Source organism: Xiphophorus couchianus, chromosome 21 (genome assembly GCF_001444195.1).
Source record: "Xiphophorus couchianus chromosome 21, X_couchianus-1.0, whole genome shotgun sequence".
Classification (NCBI taxonomy): domain Eukaryota; kingdom Metazoa; phylum Chordata; class Actinopteri; order Cyprinodontiformes; family Poeciliidae; genus Xiphophorus; species Xiphophorus couchianus.
Window position 1 is genome coordinate 16519363 of NC_040248.1, and position 24589 is coordinate 16543951.

A 24589-nucleotide genomic window follows, 5' to 3' on the forward strand; every position below is an offset into this window, starting at 1 on the left:
GACAGGATCACTTACATGAAACACTGAGAGTCACTTTTGTCTCTGCTGTCTTGTTTCCTCCAATCACAGGATATCTGGCAGAACATCTGATGTTGTATCCATCATGTGTGTCTGACAGAGTGATGTTCTTCTGGATTTTAGTTGTAAAGGTTCCATCTGTGTTTTTCTCTGTTTGTCTGAGAGAGTCTTGTTGGAGATTCCAGGTGAGTTCAGGAGGTGATTGTGGACACGGAGTGAAAGCTGAGCAGGTTACAGTGACAGACTGATGCTCCTTCAGGTCAGAGGGAAGATTAATGCTGGGACTCCAAGGAGAATCTGCGATTTCACATTAAAAAAACAGGTTAGGAATGGACGTCTCATTTCCATTTTCAAGTTTTATTCATCCATTTTTCTTCACTTGTTTTAATTGTTTTAAATCCTCAATAATCCCTAGGTCATGTATCAAGGACAAAAGTTAGAATTCTGTTAAAGTCATGGACAATATTTCTTGTTATGTCTGAAAAAACATGGGCAATGATTGTCCATCAGTCAATTTTTGAGTATACAAAATCATAAATTCACTTTTGGTTTACAATTACAAAGTCCTGAAGAAATTAATGTAATCTAATTTTTTAAAGTTCTGCATTTTAACACACAATTCTGTTTTACAGTGAAAGTACAAGTAATATTATCAACATTTTATTACATTGTTTTATAGCTGTTCAGCCAGAGTCCTGACTTTAATATCATCTGTTATCATTGAAAATAATTCAAATAAATTGCTAAGATACAGATAGAAATGTGAAAGAAGGTGGTCAAAAATTACAATTGTATTTTTTTTTTATTTCCATAATGTAAATCCAAACTAAATTTTTCTTTGAAGGAAATGGATATTAAACACATTCATTCTGTTCATTTTTGGAATGTAAACAAAAGCAGAAGTTTTAAAATTTATCATCCTTTGACATTGTTTTATTATCTTTTGAGAGTTGCTTATTTCATTGGGGACCAATAAAAAAAACTTGTCGATTGAAGGAAATCAATCTAAATATGTCTTGGATATGAATAATTCTTAACATTGTACATCAGGAACATAGTATAAAGTAGCAAAAAGTTTCTTACCATTTACTTTTATATGAAGAGGACAAACATCTGTTGCCCTAAATGCCCCGTTCTCAATGCGGAGGTAGTATGTGTCAGTATAACTCGTATTTAAATCAGTAAACAGAGTGGTGCAGTTTTTCTCACTCACATTTCCAATCATTGTCAGTGAATATTTGTTATCTGACCCACTGCTGTTGAAAATAAGACAGCTTGGATTTTGATTCAAAGAAGTAATATTTTTCAACCAAATTCCATAATAAATATTAGTTTTGCCATAATCGGAATGTGTTGAATTGAAGCTACATGGAACTTGCAAACAAGATCCACTCAGAGCTTCCATCTGCCCAGGTGTGTTAGCAATAAGGACTGGATTGGTACAATCAGCCAAAGCACCTGTAATAACAGAAAAATAATGAACATGATGTGGAGCAAAATCTTCCTGCAGATAAATTTCTTAGAAAAGATCAGACTTTCTATTGTCACTGTAACAATGAAAAATCACACAATCAAAATTTTTAATGCAATTATCCAGATAAAAACAAAAACAGACATTTAAAAAAAATAGACCATGTCAAGTTGACCACTTAACAGCATTCAGCATGGAGATGGCTGATGGGTTAAAAACTGTTTCTCAGTCTATTTGGTTTTAGTCTTTACAGATCTGAAACGTCTGCCCAAAGGCAGAAGTTCATGTCATTGGAGAATTTTCATGATGTTCCTGAATCAGCAAGAATTATACAGTTTTAGTTTGCAGGCAGAGGATAGTGGATTATCTGCTGGGAGACCTTAAGGCACCTGTGGAGCTTTTCTTATTGTGTTAGTGTGCAGCTGGAAAACCTTGTACAAAGACAGTAAGTTAAGATAATGCAAAGATAAAAGGACAGCAGCAGTTTCTTAGTGATATTGTTTCTTCTAAGAAGTACAAAGTAAAAACTCTTTCAGGTTTTCATCACATCCACAAAGTCTCTATTTCTGGTAAGTGGCTACATGATGTCAAACTTCTTCCTGAAGTCCACTATAAGCTCCTTGTGTTAAGGAGGAAACTGTTACATGTTGAGCCTCTAAACAATATCAAGATGAAATATTTCAGAGTAATGACTCATGTGATGTCTCCAAATGAAAGGAAGAGAACAAACATCTCACCTGGACAAAAGACGACACTCAGTAACATGCTGACTGTCAACACGTTCTCAGACAGAGCCGCCATCAGACTGTAAAAAGATGAGAACAACTACTGCAATCCAGTGTTTTAAACAAATTTCATGTAAAAATTAATTTAGCAATTTGTTTAGCAGGTCATGATCTGTATGTGTTTGGACTTTTAGTCTCACTTGGGTTTGTATTCATCACTTTGTAAGTTTGCTTACTTATATGTTGCCATTTTAATGAATATACAGTACAGACCAAAAGTTTGGACACACCTTCTAATTCAATGGGTTTTCTTTATTTTCATGACTATTTATAAGGCAATAAATCCCACTTATTAACCTGACAGGGCAGGTTGACCTATGAAGTGAAAACCATTTCAGGTGACGACCTCTTGAAGCTCATCAAGAAAATGCAGAGTGTGTGCAAAGCAGTAATCACAGCAAAAGGTTGCTACTTTGAAGAAACTAGAATATAAGGGGTATTTTCAGTTGTTTTACACTTTTTTGTTTAGTGCATATTTCCACATGTGTTATTCATAGTTTTGATGCCTTCAGTGTGAATCTACAATGTCAATAGTCATGAAAATAAAGGAAACTCATTGAACTAAAAGGTGTGTCCAAACTGTTGGTCTGTACTGTATGTTAGTTAATTTATTCATCTATATTTCCTCTTTGTGCTCCAGCCTGTTTACTTTAGGAGTGGAGCGGGCGTCCGGCGTCCTGAGCTATGTCCGGTTTGGCGATTATGTTAAAAATAATTTTCATTCCCGGGGACAGACTGATGAAGAGGTCAGATTAATTAATGAATCCCAGTAAAACGGTACTGAAATGTTCATAGAAAAGATATATTTCTTGTATCGAGAAGAGTTTGTGCATTCGTGCATTTGCGTGTGCACCTCCGTGTGTGATATGTGTGTGTGTGTTGTGTGAAGGCTACACTATGGGGTCACATCATAGTGTAGCCTACATATAAGCTGACACACAGTCAGAAAAACACAGGAATAACATGAGTTGTGATGACTTTAACAATGAACATGCTTTTTAAATAATAATAACAATAATAATAACAATAATAATAATAATAATAATAATTAATAATTATTATTATTATTAATAATAATAATAATAATAATAATAATAATAATAATAATAATAATAATAATAATTGAAACACAAAACATAAAAAAGTAAGAAAAAATCAACAGTTATAACTAATGCGATTGAAAAAAGTTAAATAATGATTACAGACACATCTTCACTAAAGAATATCTGGGGAAGTTGTTGCCAAAATGTGGAAATTCTGAAATTATTAAATGATTATGAAACTTCTTTAATTCAGAATAACAATGAAATTATAGAGTAATAGGGTTAGAGTTTATTTTTATTGTATAATATTAGTCAAATATGTGATTCATTATTGGCAGGTAACCAGAAAAATAACACTAGTGATTCTTTTTGTTTCTGTTTTTAAACTTTAGAAGCCAGTTTGATGAGGAGCTCTTTATTTTACAAGTATATATGGTGTCATTATGGGCATAAATATGTTTTGCACAAACAATATATTTCATAAAACAGTGTAAATAACTCTCCATCAGAGTTTCTCTGACATTCGCTTTCGCTTCAGGTAGGTCTCCAAAGATTTAAGGGACGGTGAGAGAATCTAATTTTTTTTAATATACTGTATATATTTTGTTTATTAGGTATTTTGAACATTTATACAAAAGAAATGAAAAAAAAAACAACAAAAGGACAAAACTTATACAGCACTGATACAGAAAACAAGACTGGAGGCATGTACATAAATTACAGCAATCATTTGAGAAAAGTAACCAATTTATACATAAACGTGAACATATACATCATTTGGATTCCCATTACTGGACTTTTAATTTTGAAATTTAGAAGTATTCAAGAATACGTTCCCATCTCTTTTTTAAAGCGGAGAATTTACCATTCAGACAGTATCTTAATCTTTCTAATACAATAACTTCAGAGAGTAAATTTTTCCATAGCTGGATCGAAGGGGCATCACAACAAACCCATTTAAGCATTATTGATTTTCTGGCCAACATCAATAGGAATTGCACAGTCTCTTTGTGAGTATCCAGATAACTGGGCATGAACCCAAGGAGACACAGGACTGGACTAGGCAGAAGTGTTTGTCCAATAGTGGAGCTAATTTCTCGACATACTGCTCGCCAGAATGCCTCTATAATTTTACACTCCCATAAACAGTGAATTCTAGTCACTGTAATTACTTTACATGTGGGACAGTTTGGAGAACTTCCTGGTGTGTACTTGCTATATATATTATGTAAACTATTATATTGCATTTCTTCATAATGGTTACATACTGAGATTCTAGAAGGCAGAGTCAAAATGTCTTCCCATGCTTCTGAATCAATTGTGCTTTTCAGAGTTATATTCCAGGTTGATCTTAAATTCTCCATATTATCTTTTAATTAGGGCTCATCATAGAATCCTGACACAAATCTCCCACGTTTATGACAATCAAGAATAGTTTTTTCAAGTAAGTAATAATCCTCTGGGAGCTCAAGTGAGTCCATTTTTGCCTTAACGTTATGCCTTAGCTGAAGATATTTATAAAAGTCCCTGGAGACAATGTCATAATGTGTTCTTAAATCCTCAAATGTCTTGACTTTTCCATTATTCCATAGATCATGTATCCTGGTAATGCCAGCATCTTGCCAAGACCTAAGATCAGGTCCAGGACCCTCTACTGTCAAATCCGGGTTGTCTACCAATGTTGTCAGAGATGGAAAATTTTTATTCTGACCAAACATTTTCCTCAGAATGCCCCATGCCTTAATAGTATTAGTAATTAGAAAATAATCTTTGACAATGAGTGGGAGTTCTCGGTTTTGTTTATTTAACATATTTATAGGGTGACAAGGTTTACAAACACTTCTTTCGATCTCAAGCCATGAATTAGCGTGTTTGTGGGTAGCCCACAGTGACATAATTCTTGCATGTAAAGACAGTACATAGTTCTCGACCTTGGGCAGGCCCCATCCACCCAAAGTTCTGGAAAGTTGTAAGACCTCAATTTTAATTTTAGGTTTCCTGCCTGCCCAAATAAATTCTAATATTGCTTTATTGATTCCAGCTAAATCTATAGAGTCACTAAACAAAAACAGCATAGACACTGGATAAATTAACTTAGGGAGAATTATCGTCTTAATAAGGTTAACTCTCCCAAAAAAAGTTATGGGGAGTTTCTTCCATCTCACCAACTTATCCTTAATATGAATAATCATAGGATTGATGTTTTCAGAGTACAGCTGGCTAGTTCTAGGTGTAATGCATATCCCTAGATATTTTAATCCTGTTTCATCAAGCCCATCAAAATGGCTTGATGAAAGCTGGTTCTCCCTGGTCACAGGCATTTAAAGGCATTATTTCAGATTTTCCATAATTTACCCTGTACCCAGATATCTTACCAAATTTGTTGACACAGTCAATTAGAGCCGGGATAGATTTCACAGGGTCTATATCATCAGCGTATAATAATATTTTATATGCTTTTTTTTTCCTATTAATATACCTTTAATATATTTTTTTTTCTAATTGCAACTGCAAGTGGCTATATAACCAAGGAGAAAAGTAGCGGAGAGAGAGGGCTTCCTGCGCCGACCCCTACCCAGTCCAAAGGGTGCAGATAAGAGGCCATTTGTCAAGACGGTTGATGTGGGTTTTTTATAAAGAAGTTTTACCCAATTTATAAAATTTTCTCCAAGTCCAAATCTTCTTAGCACTTCAAACATACACTCCAGTTCAACACGGTCGAAGGCCTTTTCAGCATCCATTTAAACAGTGATGCCTGGTATTTGTGTCTGGTTAAGGTGTTGCATAATATTAATAAGTCGTCTAGCATTATTTGATGACAGACGCTCCGTTATAAAGCCAGCTTGTTCTATATTGACTATGTTGGAGACTACCTTCTCCAATCTAGTGGCCAAAATCTTGGATAAAATCTTCATGCCTACACCAAGCAGGCTAATTGGGCGATATGACGAACATTGGTCAGGGTCTTTATCTTTTTTGGGGATTACAATAATATTTGCCATATACATGGTATCAGGTAGTTTAGATTTTTCAAGAGATGTATTAAAGAATCGTTGTAATAATTAGCTAATTTTGCCTCTTGAGGTTTTAAAAAATTCAACAGGATATCCAAGAGCACCTGGACATTTACCAGATTGTAGTGAAGAGATGGCCTTTTCAATTTCTAGAGTTGTTATAGGTCCTTCTAATAAGTTTCCCTGTTCTGGTGCCAATTGTGGTATATTTCTAGTGCACCTTTTTTTACTTCGGAACAGTACAATTTTTCATAAAACAGTTTGAAGCATTCATTTATACGTCTATTATCCATATGACAACGACCGTTTTCATCCTGAATTGAGGATATAAAGTTTGTGCCAGGGGATTTCTTTACTAATCTTGTCAGATATTTGTTTAGATTGTTACCATATTTGAAAAACTTTTGCAAATAATATATCCTTTTCAGCTTTCTTTGTTATTATACGCTGCCTGGCCAAAAACAAAGTCGCCACCAAAAAATGGTCGCACTCTCTAATATTTTGTTGGACCGCCTTTAGCTTTGATTACAGCCTGCATTCGCTGTGTCATTGTTTCAATAAGCTTCTGCAGTGTCACAAGATTTATTTCCATCCAGTGTTGCATTAATCTTTCACCAAGATCTTGTATTGATGATGGGAGAGTCTGACCACTGCGCAAAGCCTTCTCCAGCACATCCCAAAGATTCTCAATGGGGTTAAGGTCTGGACTCTGTGGTGGCCAATCCATGTGTGAAAAATTTGTCTCCTGCTCCCTGAACCACTCTTTCACAATGTGAGCCCGATGAATCCTGGCATTGTCATCTTGGAATATGCCCGTTCCATTTGGGAAGACAAAATCCATTGATGGAATAACCTGGTCATTCAGTATATTCAGGTAGTCAGCTGACCTCATTCTTTGGGCACACAATGTTGCTGAACCTAGACCTGACCAACTGCAGCAACCCAAGATCATAGCACTGCCCCCACGGGGAATAAAACAATATAGTTGTAACAGTGTAAACACATTGCAATATACATGAAAGCAAAAAAAAGGTGACAAATTAAAATGTAGGGTAAGTTAATGAGTAAGAACTAAAAAAAAAATACCCTGAAAACCCTAACTTCTCAAATAACAGCTGGGCATACATTTCTACATTGCATGCAATAAGGCACCTAACTAACCCAAGGAAAAGAACTATGCTACAGTGTGACGCACAACTGTTATCCAAATAAAGATATTGCTCACCAAATGTTCAACTCTCATAAAATTCCATCTCATTCTCTTTCGTATAACCCAAGCCATATGTACAGTAGGCACTAGGCATGATGGGTGCATCACTTCACCTGCCTCTCTTCTTACCCTGATGCGCCCATCACTCTGGAACAGGGTAAATCTGGACTCATCAGACCACATGACCCTCTTCCATTCCTCCAGAGTCCAATCTTTATGCTCTCTAGCAAACTGAAGCCTTTTTTTCTGGTTAGCCTTACTGATTAGAGGTTTTCTTACGGCTGCACAGCTGTTCAATCCCAACCCCTTGAGTTCCCTTCACATTGTGCGTGTGGAAATGCTTTTGCGTTCACAATTAAACATACTCCTGAGTTCTGCTGTTGTTTTTCTTCGATTTGATTTGACTAAATGTTTAAGTAATCGACGATCACGATCATTCAGGATTTTTTCCGATCACATTTCTTCCTGGAAGACGATGGTTCCCCACCATCCTTCCAGTTTTTAATGATGCGTTGGACAGTTCTTAACCCAATTCTAGTAGTTTCTGCAATCTCCTTAGATGTTTTCTCTGCTTGATGCATGCCAATGATTTGACCCTTCTTAAACAGACTAACGTCTTTTCCACGACCACAGGATGTGTCTTTTGCCATGGTTGTTTAAGAAATGAGGAGTTACTCATTGCATCAGCTGGGGTTAAATAACTTGTTGCCAGCTGAAAGATAATCACCTATACAGTACTTATCCAATAGGAGGCTTGTACCTATTTGCTTAGTTAAATCCAGGTGGCGACTTTTTTTTTGGCCAGGCAGTGATAGTGAGGCCTGGGCTGTTTTGAGTTCCCCTAGAATTTTACTTGATTTGGATACAAAATATTCCTCTTCCAGTTTTTTAATTTTGTTTTCAATTTTATTTTGTTCTGCTAATTGTTCTTTCCTCTTACGACTGGAATACGATGTTATTATACCCCGCATATAAGCCTTATAAGCATCCCATACCAATCTGGGGTCAGTATTATTATTGTCATTGAGTTCTAAAAAGAAGTCTGTCTGCTCTTCTAGCAATTTTGTAAAGTCTTCCTTTAGCAGCAGTAATCTATTTAATCTCCATGAAGCTGTGCGATCCAGCGGTGTGAGCAGTTGCATCGCCAGCCTAATAGGAGCATGGTCAGAGAAGGAAGTAGTTCCTATCTCTGTTTCTTCCACAAAGTGGACCAAATGATTTGACATAAACAAATAATCGATGTGTGTCATCGTTGAATGTGGCAACGAGTGAAAAGTGTAGCTTTTTGTAAAGGGGTTGAAAGGCCTCCATACGTCTATTAAATCCAGTTCCTCTAGAATATTTTTTACTGCCCTAGAGTTTCTAGACTGGGTGTTTTGAGGGGGACACCTGTCCATGAGAGGGCATAAAGAGCAATTAAAGTCACCGCCGATAAGTATGATTGGTCAATCCATCTCAGCAATTTGTTTGAGAAGGACTGCAAAGAAATCCTCGTCATTCATATTTGGGCCATGTACACTACCAAGCAAAAAACTCTCTCCATATAGAGCACCCTTAATCAAGATGACTCTACCTTCTGTGTCTTTAAATGTGTCTAAAGCTGTGAAAGGGAGATTTTTATGTATTAAGATTATGACTCCCCTTTTATTTTTTGAATATGATGAGAAATGAACTTGACCAACCCATTCCCTTAAACATTTTTTATGTTCCTCATCCGTGAGAAGAGTTTCTTGTAGAAACGCTACTTGAGTCCTGTCCTTCTTTAAACTATTTAGGATAGCTTCCTTTTTATTGCATTATTAGAACCTTTTACATTCCATGTGCAAGCTTTAATGCTCATCTTCAGAGTATATCAGTATGTTACTTTATGGTGTCTTTTAGAAAGACACAAATAAGATACAAAGTTAAGCTGTAACTTGCCTCCCTCAAATTGTGATTTGTGCAGACAAACCAACAAAAAAGTTCCAAGCAAAAACCCAAACATTACACAGAGCTTGGACCAGCCTCTAACAAAGAAATAGTAACCATAACAATCTACATAAAAAGATAACGAACTTGTCATACATTAACTCTAAGGTATCTAATATTTTTTAACATGGCTACTCTCCTCCAAGTCGGCTGCTCTGCTTTATTTTACCTTTTGAAACAAATCACAACATTCATGATATTCTCTGGTATGTCATGTACCTTCACATATCATATAATTATATTGAGCTGCCAAAACCAAAATTGCCAGAGAAGTTTTTTTTGTGACAGTTCAGTCCTGGTTCTCTTAGATTAGTAACTATTAGCTTTAGTTTCCCTGTGTTTTAAACTTTCGGTTTATCCTCCTCTGCCTGCTTTTGTCCCTCGGCTGTTTCTGTGTCAGTCTGAGGAACGAATGGAGAAGGACAAGAGAACCGAATAGAGATCACATTCATTGCTTGAGCTTGAGCAGTGCTTGAGCTAATTTATTCTCCTCAATTCTCATATATGAGAATAAACTGGTTTCCCTGTTATTTGTCTAATTTTTGTTTTAAATTCTTTTTCACTTTCCCAGGATTTCCCAAGGAGAAAAGCAGGTCTCCTTTTTTAATCAGTAAAAGAGCATGTCCAAGCTCCTGTCTTCATTTTGGTCCATCTTCAGACTTACACTACATGACACAGAGCTCAAGAACAACTGCAGCATAGCTTTTTGATAACAAATTCAATGTATAATTTAAAGCAACAATTTTAAACATGAAAACAGTGGTAGTTTTTATAGCAAAGAAAAAGACTGGTTTAGGAAAAGACATATTGTCAAAAGCATTTTTCATTTTAAAAATGTTCTTACCTGAATAATGTGCAGATAAAACTAGAAAAATGTTCATCTGGTTTTGTAGGAATTTCACTCAGTGAACAAAACATCCAACAAGCAACTTCTGTGTTTGGAAGTCAATGTCACGTCAGAGTTTACTGCTGCACTTTTTATCCTTCCTATTGTTGTTAAAGAGGATGTTAACCTATTCATTTTTAAACCACCAAATTTAAATTTTTGGCAGCAGGAACAGTGCATTTATTAGACAAACAATGGGATGAATATCTGCCAGTTTCAGAGAACAAGAAAAACCACAGAGAAGCTTCACAGAAACACCATGGCCATATTAGAATACTTCCCAAATATTCATGATGTCACATTGCTAAAATGTCTTATTTTGTGTTACATTATTATTTATAAAGTTGCTCCTTTAATTTAAACAGTTTGAGACCAACATGTTCTCATTTGCTTTGTGAAAACCACAAGCAGAACTTTCTTCTGCTCATAGAAATGAGCTAAGTAACTTTTATTTAAAGTAAAATGTTTACAAGGATCTTTTAACTTTTATTTTATTCGTCTTTTACTTTTATCAAGGTAATCACTTTTACTCACAGTAAATTACTGCAAAGTGCCCCACCTTGTTGGCATCTCTTGCAAAGGTTCCAGAGCTCTGGCAGAGCAAACAGCAGGAAATTGGTACAGAAAATAATGAATGAGTTTCTTATGATTCATTCTGTTTTATCAGATATAAAATGTTTGCTCACCCCATTCAAAAATGTGTAAAGAAGGCGATAAATAGGTTTAAAACCTTTGTCACATTTAAGGTGATGCATATTCTGTTACCAAAAAATAAACAAATCTAGTAGAGAGAGAAATGTAAATAACAATTCTAATAAACTTGTTGAATAAGAAGAGTTGAGAAGAACTCAAATGCCAAACTCAGGAGAAATATTACACGTCACATTTGACCAAAGCAAACATACAAAAACATTCAATAATATATATAAAAATAAAGTCTGCAATATGGCTACCAGCATTCCTTTTCAAAGCTTGTTGGAAGAATCTAAGACCTGGTCTTGGTTTCAATGGCAAATTAGGGGAGGTTCCTTTAGATAAATCATACTTCAGCACGTCTGACTCTATGGCAGGTTTCATGTGAGCTCCACTTTTAGGCAAGGCTGCCAGAGAGGCTATCTCTGACTGTCACAGGTCAGACACACTACATATTACATAAAGGCTCCACTGCTACAAAACCTATGTAAACACTATGCAAATGTCTGAGCAAGAAACCCGTCATCATGTAACTAGTTCTAACTCTACTGTAACTAGATCTAACGCTATGCTACCCAAACACTGTCTGCATTCAATTCCTATGGCCTACAGGAAGTATGACGTTGCTACTACGGCATGGTTGCCCAGCCTATTTTCTGATTATAGTGCCTTCCAAAAGTAATAACGCTATATAATAATAATAATAATAATAATAATAATAAGTTTTTCACATTATTTCACATAACAACCACAAACTTTTATGTATTTTATCAGGTTGTCACAGAGCAGAACGGTCTAGTTTGAAGTGAGAGAGTCACGATGTGTTGACAGAATGTGGACCAAACTGCAAATAGGAGTCTTGGTGTATATGATGAAATAATGTTTCAATTAAAGTCCAAAAACAGCTTACAGAACCAGGGAACAATGGAGTACAAATTTACACATGATGTTAGGGGAGAAAGCAGCGTTTAAATACGAGAGTGAATGCTGGAACAATAGGGGTAGAAGTTTAATCTCAATGTAAATCTCACGTTGCAGGTGATAATGCTGACCCCTAGTGGCTGGTTACAGTACACTAAGATTGGAATTAGGAAAGTAATAACATGCTTTTTCCCCATTTTAATCTAGAGAAAAATTAACAAAAGTAAAAAAGTGTCACACTTACAAACCAAGCCAAGATTGTGATTTTCACTCAACCTGCACTTCACTGATTCTTACAAAATGAGGACAGGAAGCAGACATGGCCACCAGCATCCAGGATCTGGTTTAACTACAAACAAAGAGTCATTAACTTTTATATCAGTTATATTTCTGTAAGAGGTGCCACACCACAGTAGCTTCTGTGAAAATGAATACTTTTACAAAATTACATGAATTAGGAAAGTAACATTTTTATTTCAACACGTTTTTCTGTGACCAGCAGGGGATAAACTGAAAATGTTATGGTTGACACTCTAGCAAGCCATAAAACATAAACACACACACAATCTTAAATTAACCTTCAGTTTCTACGAAGGTTTAAATGAGAAGGAAAATAAATTATTTTCAGCATTTAACACTTTTTTTTCTTTTCAGAAATCATTTTATGACAAGGAGATCCATCTGCAGATCCCACTGTTAAAACAAGTACAAAATAATTGAAATCTTTACAAAGTATGAAATCAAAAGCGACAGAACAATTAAACTAAGGATGAGTACGTTCAGAAAAACATGTCTACCATGTCTGACAAGATCTTACTTGTTGCACAAATAAATCCTGATTTTATCGTACAAACGAACATTAATTCTTCTTCACTTGAGCGTAGAGATTCTCTGGACTCTCAGCGGTCTGTGTTGTGGATTTCTCTGCCGTTGGCACTTTGACCTCAGCGTACACCGACGTCTGTTCGCCGTCCGGCACTGGCAAAGAGGAAGCTTCAGGTGACTTCTTTATGATGTTCACTTCTCCATAATAAACTTCTCCTTTTGTTTCTTTGACATCTGATATCTGAACATCAGATTCAACGCCTGTTTGACTCTGTGGGATAGAAAAATAAATATATATATACAGTATGTGTAGCCCTGCTGAGATGTATTATTATTATTGAGACTTTTATGCAAAACATTAACTGATCAGGAATTTAAATGTCTGGTAAGGGTAGTAATATAAAATAGATAGCTGTCCTGCTGGGAAATGCATATGAAGTCACAAACATGAAATATTACTGAGGATCTGCATAGAGAAGATGATCATTTCCTCACCTGAGTCTGTTGAGGAGAAGATTGTTTGTACTTAAAACAACTGGAAGACATTAGAGATCTGTCAGAACATTTCTGCTGTATTTGAGGCGACCGCATTAAAAGATGATCATCAATGTAATCAGATTTAAATACAGAAAACTACAAAAACTGTAAAACAAAACAAGATGCATTTTTCTAGACAAAGTTTCAGGTGTACATACGAAGGGTTTGACTGTTCAAAAAACATTAATTTTTCATCATGGTGTGTGAGTGACACCAGTTTGATCAAACACATATTGCTGTATAATTAACCAACAAAATCACCATGGAAACATTGAAACAGGAGTCTCAATAAAGTAAAGTTGTTTTCTTAGCCGTTGTGAGTTTTTTAACGTTGAAAAAAAGAAAATCATCTAGGCTGAAGAAACGTACAGCAAATGTTAGATACTGGAAGACGGGAACATAAATGTATAATGTGCATTACATAAAATAACTATTGCTTTTCTACGTGTTTTTGTTGAACAAAATTTGATTTGAAAACGCTTTCTTCTGCCTCACTTCTTTATTTTGTAATTATGTTATTTGTACAATTGGTTTTATTTTATTCTTTAAAATACACATTTTCCCGACTGGCCGCAGAAGGAATCAAAAAATACTTTGTGTTTTATGAATGTAAATTTTATTGTTCAAAATGTACGTGTGGAAATCAGAGCGATTTTGAGGAGTTTGATATTAACTAACTTTTTAAGGTAACTACATCCACAAAGTGCATCATGATTTTATTAATTATGATACTCACCAAACAGTTAAAACCAGACATAAACCCACAATGATGGCCACAGATACTCCCACTGCCATTGGCACAATGGGAAAATCTGCTTTTGTTGAAGGACCTAAGAAAAACAGTACAACATGAAAATCAAAGACAAACTGAAAAGGATCATGGTGAGAGAATATGTTCAAATGTTTTGTAATGGAGTCAAGAAATACCTTCAATGTTAATGTTCATAAAGGATGTCTGATTACCCAGATCATTTGTAGCCACACAGTAAAACTCTCCTCTTTCAGTAACATTCAAGCCATAAACGGGCCCCACAGACACATTAGTGGCTCCATGTTTGTTGTTCTTGAACCAGGTGAAGCTGGGTGGAGGTTTGGCTCTGCTGGAGCAGCTCAGCTCCACCCTGCTACCTGTTGACACCAAACCTGATGGACTGATGGATGCTGAGGTGTTTCTAGGAGCATCTGAAGGAAAATGAGACACATATGAACTTTATTGATCAGAAACAGCTGAACCATGACCTGCTGACAGGATCACTTACATGAAACACTGAGAGTCTCTTCTGTCTCTGCTGTCTTGATTCCTCCAATCACAGGATATCTGGCAGAACAGCTGATGTTGTATCCATCATGTGTGTCTGACAGAGTGATGTTCTCCTGGATTTTAGTTGTAAAGGTTCCATCTGTGTTTTTCTCTGTTTGTCTGAGAGAGTCTTGTTGGAGATTCCAGGTGAGTTCAGGAGGTGATTGTGGACACGGAGTTGAAGCTGAGCAGGTTACAGTGACAGACTGATGCTCCTTCAGGTCAGAGGGAAGATTAATGCTGGGACTCCAAGGAGAATCTGCGATTTCACATTAAAAAAAACAGATTAGAAATGGACGTCTCTTTTGAATGTTCAAGTTTTTTTCGTCTATTTTTTTTCACTTGTTTTAATTGTTTTAAATCCTCAATAATCCCTAGGTCATGTATCAAAGACAAAAGTTAAAATTCGTTTAAAATCATGGCCAATATTTCTTGTTATGTCTGAAAAAACATGGGCAATGATTGTCCATCAGTCAATTTTTGAGTATATAAAATCATAAATTCACTTTTGGTTTACAATTACAAAGTCCTAAAGAAATTAATTAATCAAATGTTTTTAAGTTCTGCATTTTAACACACAATTCAGTTTTATAGTGAAAGTACAAGTAATATTATCAACATTTTATTACATTGTTTTATAGCTGTTCAGCCAGAGTCCTGACTTTAATATCATCTGTTATCACTGAAAATAATTCAAATAAATTGCTAAGATACAGATAGAAATGTGAAAGAAGGTGGTCAAAAATTACAATTGTATTTTTTTTTTACTTCCATGATGTAAATCCAAACTAAATTTTTCTTTGAAGGAAATGGATATTAAACACATTCATTCTGTTCATTTTTGGAATGTAAACAAAAGCAGAAGTTTTAAAATTTATCATTCTTTGACATTGTTTTATTATCTTTTGAGAGTTGCTTATTTCATTGGGGACCAATAAAAAAAACTTGTCGATTGAAGGAAATCAATCTAAATATGTCTTGGATATGAATAATTCTTAACATTGTACATCAGGAACATAGTATAAAGTAGCAAAAAGTTTCTTACCATTTACTTTTATATGAAGAGGACAAACATCTGTTGCCCTAAATGCCCCGTTCTCAATGCGGAGGTAGTATGTGTCAGTATAACTCGTATTTAAATCAGTAAACAGAGTGGTGCAGTTTTTCTCACTCACATTTCCAATCATTGTCAGTGAATATTTGTTATCTGACCCACTGCTGTTGAAAATAAGACAGCTTGGATTTTGATTCAAAGAAGTAATATTTTTCAACCAAATTCCATAATAAATATTAGTTTTGCCAAATGTTGGATCTGTTGAATTGAAGCTACATGGAACTTGCAAACAAGATCCACTCAGAGCTTCCATCTGCCCAGGTGTGTTAGCAATAAGGACTGGATTGGTACAATCAGCCAAAGCACCTGTAATAACAGAAAAATAATGAACATGATGTGGAGCAAAATCTTCCTGCAGATAAATTTCTTAGAAAAGATCAGACTTTCTATTGTCACTGTAACAATGAAAAATCACACAATCAAAATTTTTAATGCAATTATCCAGATAAAACAAAAACAGACATTAAAAAAATAGACCATGTCAAGTTGACCACTTAACAGCATTCAGCATGGAGATGGCTGATGGGTTAAAAACTGTTTCTCAGTCTATTTGGTTTTAGTCTTTACAGATCTGAAACGTCTGCCCAAAGGCAGAAGTTCATGTCATTGGAGAATTTTCATGATGTTCCTGAATCAGCAAGAATTATACAGTTTTAGTTTGCAGGCAGAGGATAGTGGATTATCTGCTGGGTGACCTTAAGGCACCTGTGGAGCTTTTTTTATTGTGTTAGTGTGCAGCTGGAAAACTTTGTACAAAGACAGTAAGTTAAGATAATGCAAAGATAAAAGGACAGCAGCAGTTTCTTAGTGATGTTGTTTCTTCTAAGAAGTACAAAGTAAAAACTCTTTCAGGTTTTCATCACATCCACAAAGTCTCTATTTCTGGTAAGTGGCTACATGATGTCAAACTTCTTCCTGAAGTCCACTATAAGCTCCTTGTGTTAAGGAGGAAACTGTTACATGTTGAGCCTCTAAACAATATCAAGATGAAATATTTCAGAGTAATGACTCATGTGATGTCTCCAAATGAAAGGAAGAGAACAAACATCTCACCTGGACAAAAGACGACACTCAGTAACATGCTGACTGTCAACACGTTCTCAGACAGAGCCGCCATCAGACTGTAAAAAGATGAGAACAACTACTGCAATCCAGTGTTTTAAACAAATTTCATGTAAAAATTAATTTAGCAATTTGTTTAGCAGGTCATGATCTGTGTGTGTTTGGACTTTTAGTCTCACTTGGGTTTGTATTCATCACTTTGTAAGTTTGCTTACTTATATGTTGCCATTTTAATGAATATATGTTAGTTAATTTATTCATCTATATTTCCTCTTTGAGCTCCAGCCTGTTTACTTTAGGAGTGGAGCGGGCGTCCGGCGTCCTGAGCAATGTCCTGTTTGCCAATTATGTTAAAAATAATTTTTATCAATCACAACAGTCCACTGGTACATTTTCTTGAAGGACATTTTGTTCATCCAATGAAATCTCTCCTCCTTGATCCATCACTATATTCTCCTTCGAGGATTGGACTGATTAAGAGGTCTGATTAATTAATGAATCCCAGTAAAACGGTACTGAAATGTTCATAGAAAAGATATATTTCTTGTATCGAGAAGAGTTTGTGCATTCGTGCATTTGCGTGTGCACCTCCGTGTGTGATATGTGTGTGTGTGTTGTGTGAAGGCTACACTATGGGGTCACATCATAGTGTAGCCTACATATAAGCTGACACACAGTCAGAAAAACACAGGAATAACATGAGTTGTGATGACTTTAACAATGAGCATGCTTTTTAAATAATAATAATAATAATAATAATAATAATAATAATAATAATAATTGTGAATTGAAATACAAAACATAGAAGAGTAAGAAAAAGTACAACAGTTAGTTGTAACTAATGCGATTGAAAAATGTTAAATAATGATTACAGACACATCTTCACTAAAGAATATCTGGGGAAGTTGTTGCCAAAATGTGGAAATTCTGGAATTAGTTAATGATTATGAAACTTTTTTAATTCAGAATAACAATGAGATTATAGAGTAATAGGGTTAGAGTTTATTTTTATTGTATAATTTTAGTCAAATATGTGATTCATTATTGGCAGGTAACCAGAAAAATAACACTAGTGATTCTTTTTGTTTCTGTTTTTAAACTTTAGAAGCCAGTTTGATGAGGAGCTCTTTATTTTACAAGTATATATGGTGTCATTATGGGCAAAAATATGTTTTGCATGAACAATATATTTCGTAAAACATTGAAAAGAACTCTCCATCAGAGTTTCTCTGACATTCCCTTTCACTTCAGGTTGGTCTCCAAAGATTTAAGGAGTGGTGAGAGAATCTAATATTTTTTAACATGGCTACTCTCCTCCAAGTCGGCTGCTCTGCTTTATTTTACCTTTTGAAACAAATCACAACATTCATGATATCCTCTGGTATGTCATGTACCTTCACATATCATATAATTATATTGAGCTGCCAAAACCAAAATTGCCAGAGAAGTTTTTTTTGTGACAGTTCAGTCCTGGTTCTCTTAGATTAGTAACTATTAGCTTTAGTTTCCCTGTGTTTTAAACTTTCGGTTTATCCTCCTCTGCCTGCTTTTGTCCCTCGGCTGTTTCTGTGTCAGTCTGAGGAACGAATGGAGAAGGACAAGAGAACCGAATAGAGATCACATTCATTGCTTGAGCTTGAGCAGTGCTTGAGCTAATTTATTCTCCTCAATTCTCATATATGAGAATAAACTGGTTTCCCTGTTATTTGTCTAATTTTTGTTTAAATTTCTTTTTCACTTTCCCAGGATTTCCCAAGGAGAAAAGCAGGTCTCCTTTTTTAATCAGTAAAAGAGCATGTCCAAGCTCCTGTCTTCACTTTGGTCCATCTTCAGACTTACACTACATGACACAGAGCTCAAGAACAACTGCAGCATAGCTTTTTGATAACAAATTCAATGTATAATTTAAAGCAACAATTTAAAAAATAAAAACAATGGCAGTTTTTATAGCAAAGAAAAAGACTGGTTTAGGAAAAGACATATTGTCAAAAGCATTTTTCACTTAAAAAATGTTCTTACCTGAATAATGTGCAGATAAAACTAGAAAAATGTTCATCTGGTTTTGTAGGAATTTCACTCAGTGAGCAAAACATCCAACAAGCAACTTCTGTGTTTGGAAGTCAATGTCACTTCAGAGTTTACTGCTGCACTTTTTATCCTTCCTATTGTCGTGAAAGAGGATGTTAACCTATTCATTTTTAAATCAACCAATTAAAATTTTCGGCAGCAGGAACAGTGCATTTATTAGACAAACAATGGGATGAATATCTGCCAGTTTCAGAGAACAAGAAAAACCACAGAGAAGCTTCACAGAAACACCATGCCCATATTAGAATACTTCCCAAATATTCATGATGTCACATTGCTAAAATGTCTTATTTTGTGTTACATTATTATTTATAAAGTTGCTCCTTTAATTTAAACCGTTTGAGACCAACATGTTCTCATTTGCTTTGTGAAAACCACAAGCAGAACTTTCTTCTGCTCATAGAAATGAGCTAAGTAACTTTTATTTAAAGTAAAATGTTTACAAGGATCTTTTAACTTTTATTTTATTCGTCTTTTACTTTTATCAAGGTAATCACTTTTACTCACAGTAAATTACTGCAAAGTGCCCCACCTTGTTGGCATCTCTTGCAAAGGTTCCAGAGCTCTGGCAGAGCAAACAGCAGGAAATTGGTACAGAAAATAATGAATGAGTTTCTTATGATTCATTCTGTTTTATCAGATATAAAATGTTTGCTCACCCCATTCAAAAATGTGTAAAGAAGGCGATAAATAGGTTTAAAACCTTTGTCACATTTAAGGTGATGCATATTCTGTTACCAAAAAATAAACAAATCTAGTAGAGAGAGAAATGTAAATAACAATTCTAATAAACTTATTGAATAAGAAGAGTTGAGAAGAACTCAAATGCCAAACTCAGGAGAAATATTACACGTCACATTTGACCAAGGCAAACATACACAAAACATTCAATAATATATTTAAAATTAAAGTTTGCAAAATGGCTACCGGCATTCCTTTTCAAAGCTTGTTTGAATAATGTAAGACCTTGTCTTGGTTTCGATGGCAAATTAGGGGAGTTTTGTTTAGATAAATCATACTCCAGCACGTCTGACTCTATGGGGGGTTTAGTGTGAGCTCCACTTTTAGGCCAGGCTGCCAGAGAGGCTATCTCTGACTGTCACAGGTCAGACACACTACATATTACATAAAGGCTCCAGTGCTACAAAACCTACAGTATGTAAACACTATGCAAATGTCTGAGCAAGAAACCCGTCATAATGTAACTAGTTCTAACTCTATTCCACCCAAACACTGTCTGCATTCACTCCTTATGGCCTACAGGAAGTATGACGTAGCTACCACGGCATGGTTGCCCAGCCTATTTTCTGTTCTAACCAGACAAAAAGAGTCATTAACTTTTATATCACTTATATTTCTGTAAGAAGTGCCACACCAGAGTAGCTCCTGTGAAAATAATTACTTTTACAAATTTACTTGAATTAGTTTGGTCACATTTTTATTTCAATAATTTTTTCTGTGACCAGCAGGGGATAAACTGAAAATGTTATGGTTGACACTCTAGCAAGCCATAAAACATAAACACACACACAATCTTAAATTAACCTTCAGTTTCTACGAAGGTTTAAATGAGAAGGAAAATAAATTATTTTCAGCATTTAACACTTTTTTTTCTTTTCAGAAATCATTTTATGACAAGGAGATCCATCTGCAGATCTCACTGTTAAAACAAGTACAAAATAATTGAAATCTTTACAAAGTATGAAATCAAAAGCGACAGAACAATTAAACTAAGGATGAGTACGTTCAGAAAAACATGTCTACCATGTCTGACAAGATCTTACTTGTTGCACAAATAAATCCTGATTTTATCGTACAAACGAACATTAATTCTTCTTCACTTGAGCGTAGAGATTCTCTGGACTCTCAGCGGTCTGTGTTGTGGATTTCTCTGCCGTTGGCACTTTGACCTCAGCGTACACCGACGTCTGTTCGCCGTCCGGCACTGGCAAAGAGGAAGCTTCAGGTGACTTCTTTATGATGTTCACTTCTCCATAATAAACTTCTCCTTTTGTTTCTTTGACATCTGATATCTGAACATCAGATTCAACGCCTGTTTGACTCTGTGGGATAGAAAAATAAAAATATATATACAGTATGTGTAGCCCTGCTGAGATGTATTATTATTATTGAGACTTTTATGCAAAACATTAACTGATCAGGAATTTAAATGTCTGGTAAGGGTAGTAATATAAAATAGATAGCTGTCCTGCTGGGAAATGCATATGAAGTCACAAACATGAAATATTACTGAGGATCTGCATAGAGAAGATGATCATTTCCTCACCTGAGTCTGTTGAGGAGAAGATTGTTTGTACTTAAAACAACTGGAAGACATTAGAGATCTGTCAGAACATTTCTGCTGTATTTGAGGCGACCGCATTAAAAGATGATCATCAATGTAATCAGATTTAAATACAGAAAACTACAAAAACTGAAAAACAAAACAAGAAGCATTTTTCTAGACAAAGTTTCAGGTGTACATATGAAGGGTTTGACTGTTCAAAAAACATTAATTTTTCATCATGGTGTGTGAGTGACACCAGTTTGATCAAACACATCTTGCTGTATAATTAACCAACAAAATCACCATGGAAACATTGAAGCAGGAGACTCAATAAAGTAAAGTTGTTTTCATAGAAGTTGTGTTTTTTAACGTTGAAAACAAAACAAAACAAAAAAATCATCTAGGCTGAAGAAACGTGCAGCAAATGTTAGACCCTGGAAGATGGGAACTTAAATGTACACTCAACAAAAATATAAACGCAACACTTTTGTTTTTGCTCCCATTTTTCATGAGATGGACTCAAAGATCTAAAATTCATTCCAGATAAACAATATTACCATTTCTTTCAAATGTTGTCCACAAATCTGTCTAAAAGTTTCATACTGAGCACTTCTGCTTTGCTGAGATAATCCATCCCACCTCATAGGTGTGCCACATCAAGATGCTGATCTGACATGATTAGTGCACAGGTGTACCTTATACTGCCCACAATAAAAGGCCACTCTGAAATGCGCAGTTTTGTCTCACAGCAAAATGCCATAGATGTCGCAAGCATTGAGGGAGCGTGCATTTGGCATGCTGGCAGCAGGAATGCCAACCAGATCTGTTGCTCGTGCAATGACTGTTCATTTCTCCACCATAAGCCGTCTCCAAAGGTGTTTCAGAGAATATGGCAGTACATCCAACCGCCCTCACAACCGCAGACCACGTGTAACCATACCAGCCCAGGACCTCCACATCCTGCAGGTTCACCTCCAAGATCGTCTGAGACCAGTCACTCAGACAGCTGCTGAAACAATTGGTTTGCATAACCAAAGAATTTCTGCACAAACTGTCAGAAACCATCTCAAGGAAGTTCAACTGCATGCTAGTCGTCCTCATCGGGGTCTTAACCTGACTCCAGATCGTTGCCGTAACAGACTTGAGTGGCAAATGTTCACATTCGATGGCGTCTGGCACGTTGGAGAGGTGTTCTCTTCACGGATGAATCTCGGTTTACATTGTTCAGGGCAGATGGCAGACAGCGTGTGTGGCGTCGTGTGGGTGAGCGCTTTGCTTATCCCAATGTTATGGATCGAGTGGCCCATGGTGGTGGTGGGGTTATGGTATGGGCAGGCATCTGTTATGGACGAAGAACACATGTGCATTTTATTGATGGCATTTTGAATGCACAGGGATACTGTGATGAGATCCTGTGGCCCATTGTTGTGCCATACATCCATGAACGTCACCTCATGTTTCAGCAAGATAATGCACGGCCCCATGTTGCAAGGATCTGTACACAATTCTTGGAAGCTGAAAATGTCCCAGTTCTTGCATGGCCATCATACTCACCGGACATGTCACCCATTGAGCATGTTTGGGATGTGCTTGACCGGCGTATACAAAAGCGTGTACCAGTTCCCACTAATATCCAGCAACTTCGCACAGCCATTGAAGAGGAGTGGAGGCCACAATTGACAATCTGATAAACTCTATGCGAAGAAGATGTGTTGCACTGCATGGTGCAAATGGTGGTCACACCAGCTACTGACTGGTTCAGAGTCCCCAGACCCCCAATAAAGCAAAGAAACTGTGCATTTCAGAGTGGCCTTTTATTGTGGGCAGTATAAGGTACACCTGTGCACTAATCATGTCAGATCAGCATCTTGATGTGGCACACCTATGAGGTGGGATGGATTATCTCAGCAAAGCAGAAGTGCTCACTATGAAACTTTTAGACAGATTTGTGGACAACATTTGAAAGAAATGGTAATATTGTTTATCTGGAATGAATTTTAGATCTTTGAGTCCATCTCATGAAAAATGGGAGCAAAAACAAAAGTGTTGCGTTTATATTTTTGTTGAGTGTATAATATGCATTGCACAATGTAACTATTGTTTTCTTAGTTTTTTTGTTGAACAAAATTTGATTTGAAAACGCTTTCTTCTGCCTCACTTCTTTATTTTGTAATTATGTTATTTGTACAATCGGTTTTATTTTATTCTTTAAAATACAAATTTTCCCGACTGGCTGCAGAAGGAATCAAAAAATACTTTGTGTTTTATGAATGTAAATTTTATTGTTCAAAATGTACGTGTGGAAATCAGAGCGATTTTGAGGAGTTTGATATTAACTAACTTTTTAAGGTAATTACATCCACAAAGTGCATCATGATTTTATTAATTATGATACTCACCAAACAGTTAAAACCAGACATAAACCCACAATGATGGCCACAGATACTCCCACTGCCATTGGCACAATGGGAAAATCTGCTTTTGTTGAAGGACCTAAGAAAAACAGTACAACATGAAAATCAAAGACAAACTGAAAAGGATCATGGTGAGAGAATATGTTCAAATGTTTTGTAATGGAGTCAAGAAATACCTTCAATGTTAATGTTCATAAAGGATGTCTGATTACCCAGATCATTTGTAGCCACACAGTAAAACTCTCCTCTTTCAGTAACATTCAAGCCATAAACGGGCCCCACAGACACATTAGTGGCTCCATGTTTGTTGTTCCTGAACCAGGTGAAGCTGGGTGGAGGTTTGGCTCTGCTGGAGCAGCTCAGCTCCACCCAGCTACCTGCTGACACCAAACCTGATGGACTGATGGATGCTGAGGTGTTTCTAGGAGCATCTGAAGGAAAATGAGACACATGAACTTTATTGATCAGAAACAGCTGAACCATGACCTGCTGACAGGATCACTTACATGGAACATTAAGCATTACGGCTTTCACTTCTGTCTTGTTTCCTCCAATCACAGGATATCTGGCAGAACAGCTGATGTTGTATCCATCATGTGTGTCTGACAGAGTGATGTTCTTCTGGATTTTAGTTGTAAAGGTTCCATCTGTGTTTTTCTCTGTTTGTCTGAGAGAGTCTTGTTGGAGATTCCAGGTGAGTTCAGGAGGTGATTGTGGACAGGGAGTGAAAGCTGAGCAGGTTACAGTGACAGACTGATTCTCCTTCAGGTCAGAGGGAAGATTAATGCTGGGACTCCAAGGAGAATCTATAATTTCACATCAGACGCACATTTTCATAAACAAAGCAGACATTTAGTGCCCAAAACTACCAAAAGGTTATCAAAATATTTTTCAATAAGTTTCATTAATCCTAGAAAAAGAAATACGCAAATACAATTGTCCTCAAATGGACG

The 24589-nt window shown here is 36.0% G+C and overlaps 2 protein-coding genes across 5 annotated transcripts in view; both read right to left on the reverse strand.

The window, feature by feature from the left end:
• The window catches only part of LOC114136530 (B-cell receptor CD22-like), a 70217-nt gene that overhangs the window by 4429 nt on the left and 41199 nt on the right, over positions 1-24589 (reverse strand). For all 4 annotated transcript variants that reach the window (XM_028004564.1, XM_028004565.1, XM_028004568.1 and 1 more), the window contains one exon: positions 14631-14930. In XM_028004564.1, coding sequence (XP_027860365.1) covers positions 14631-14930 — 300 coding nt within the window. The remainder of the gene's footprint in view (positions 1-14630; positions 14931-24589) is intronic.
• LOC114136551 (sialic acid-binding Ig-like lectin 10) lies at positions 8-10412 on the reverse strand. The gene is made up of 4 exons (XM_028004599.1): positions 10354-10412; positions 2227-2294; positions 1102-1476; positions 8-315 (listed from the first exon to the last, which is right to left on the reverse strand). Exons 2-4 carry the CDS (start codon positions 2288-2290, stop codon positions 8-10), a joined length of 747 nt encoding a protein of 248 aa, XP_027860400.1. The 5' UTR covers positions 2291-2294; positions 10354-10412.

What these genes read in the sequence shown, in the direction of transcription:
- LOC114136551 (XM_028004599.1), bottom strand. Translation starts at nt 2,290, where the DNA reads ATGGCGGCTCTGTCTGAGAACGTGTTGACAGTCAGCATGTTACTGAGT. An exon ending in GAGTGTCGTCTTTTGTCCAG is followed by an intron (nt 1,477 to 2,226) that starts GTGAGATGTTTG and finishes CTGTTATTACAG; the next exon opens with GTGCTTTGGCTGATTGTACC. An exon ending in TCTTCATATAAAAGTAAATG is followed by an intron (nt 316 to 1,101) that starts GTAAGAAACTTT and finishes GTGAAATCGCAG; the next exon opens with ATTCTCCTTGGAGTCCCAGC.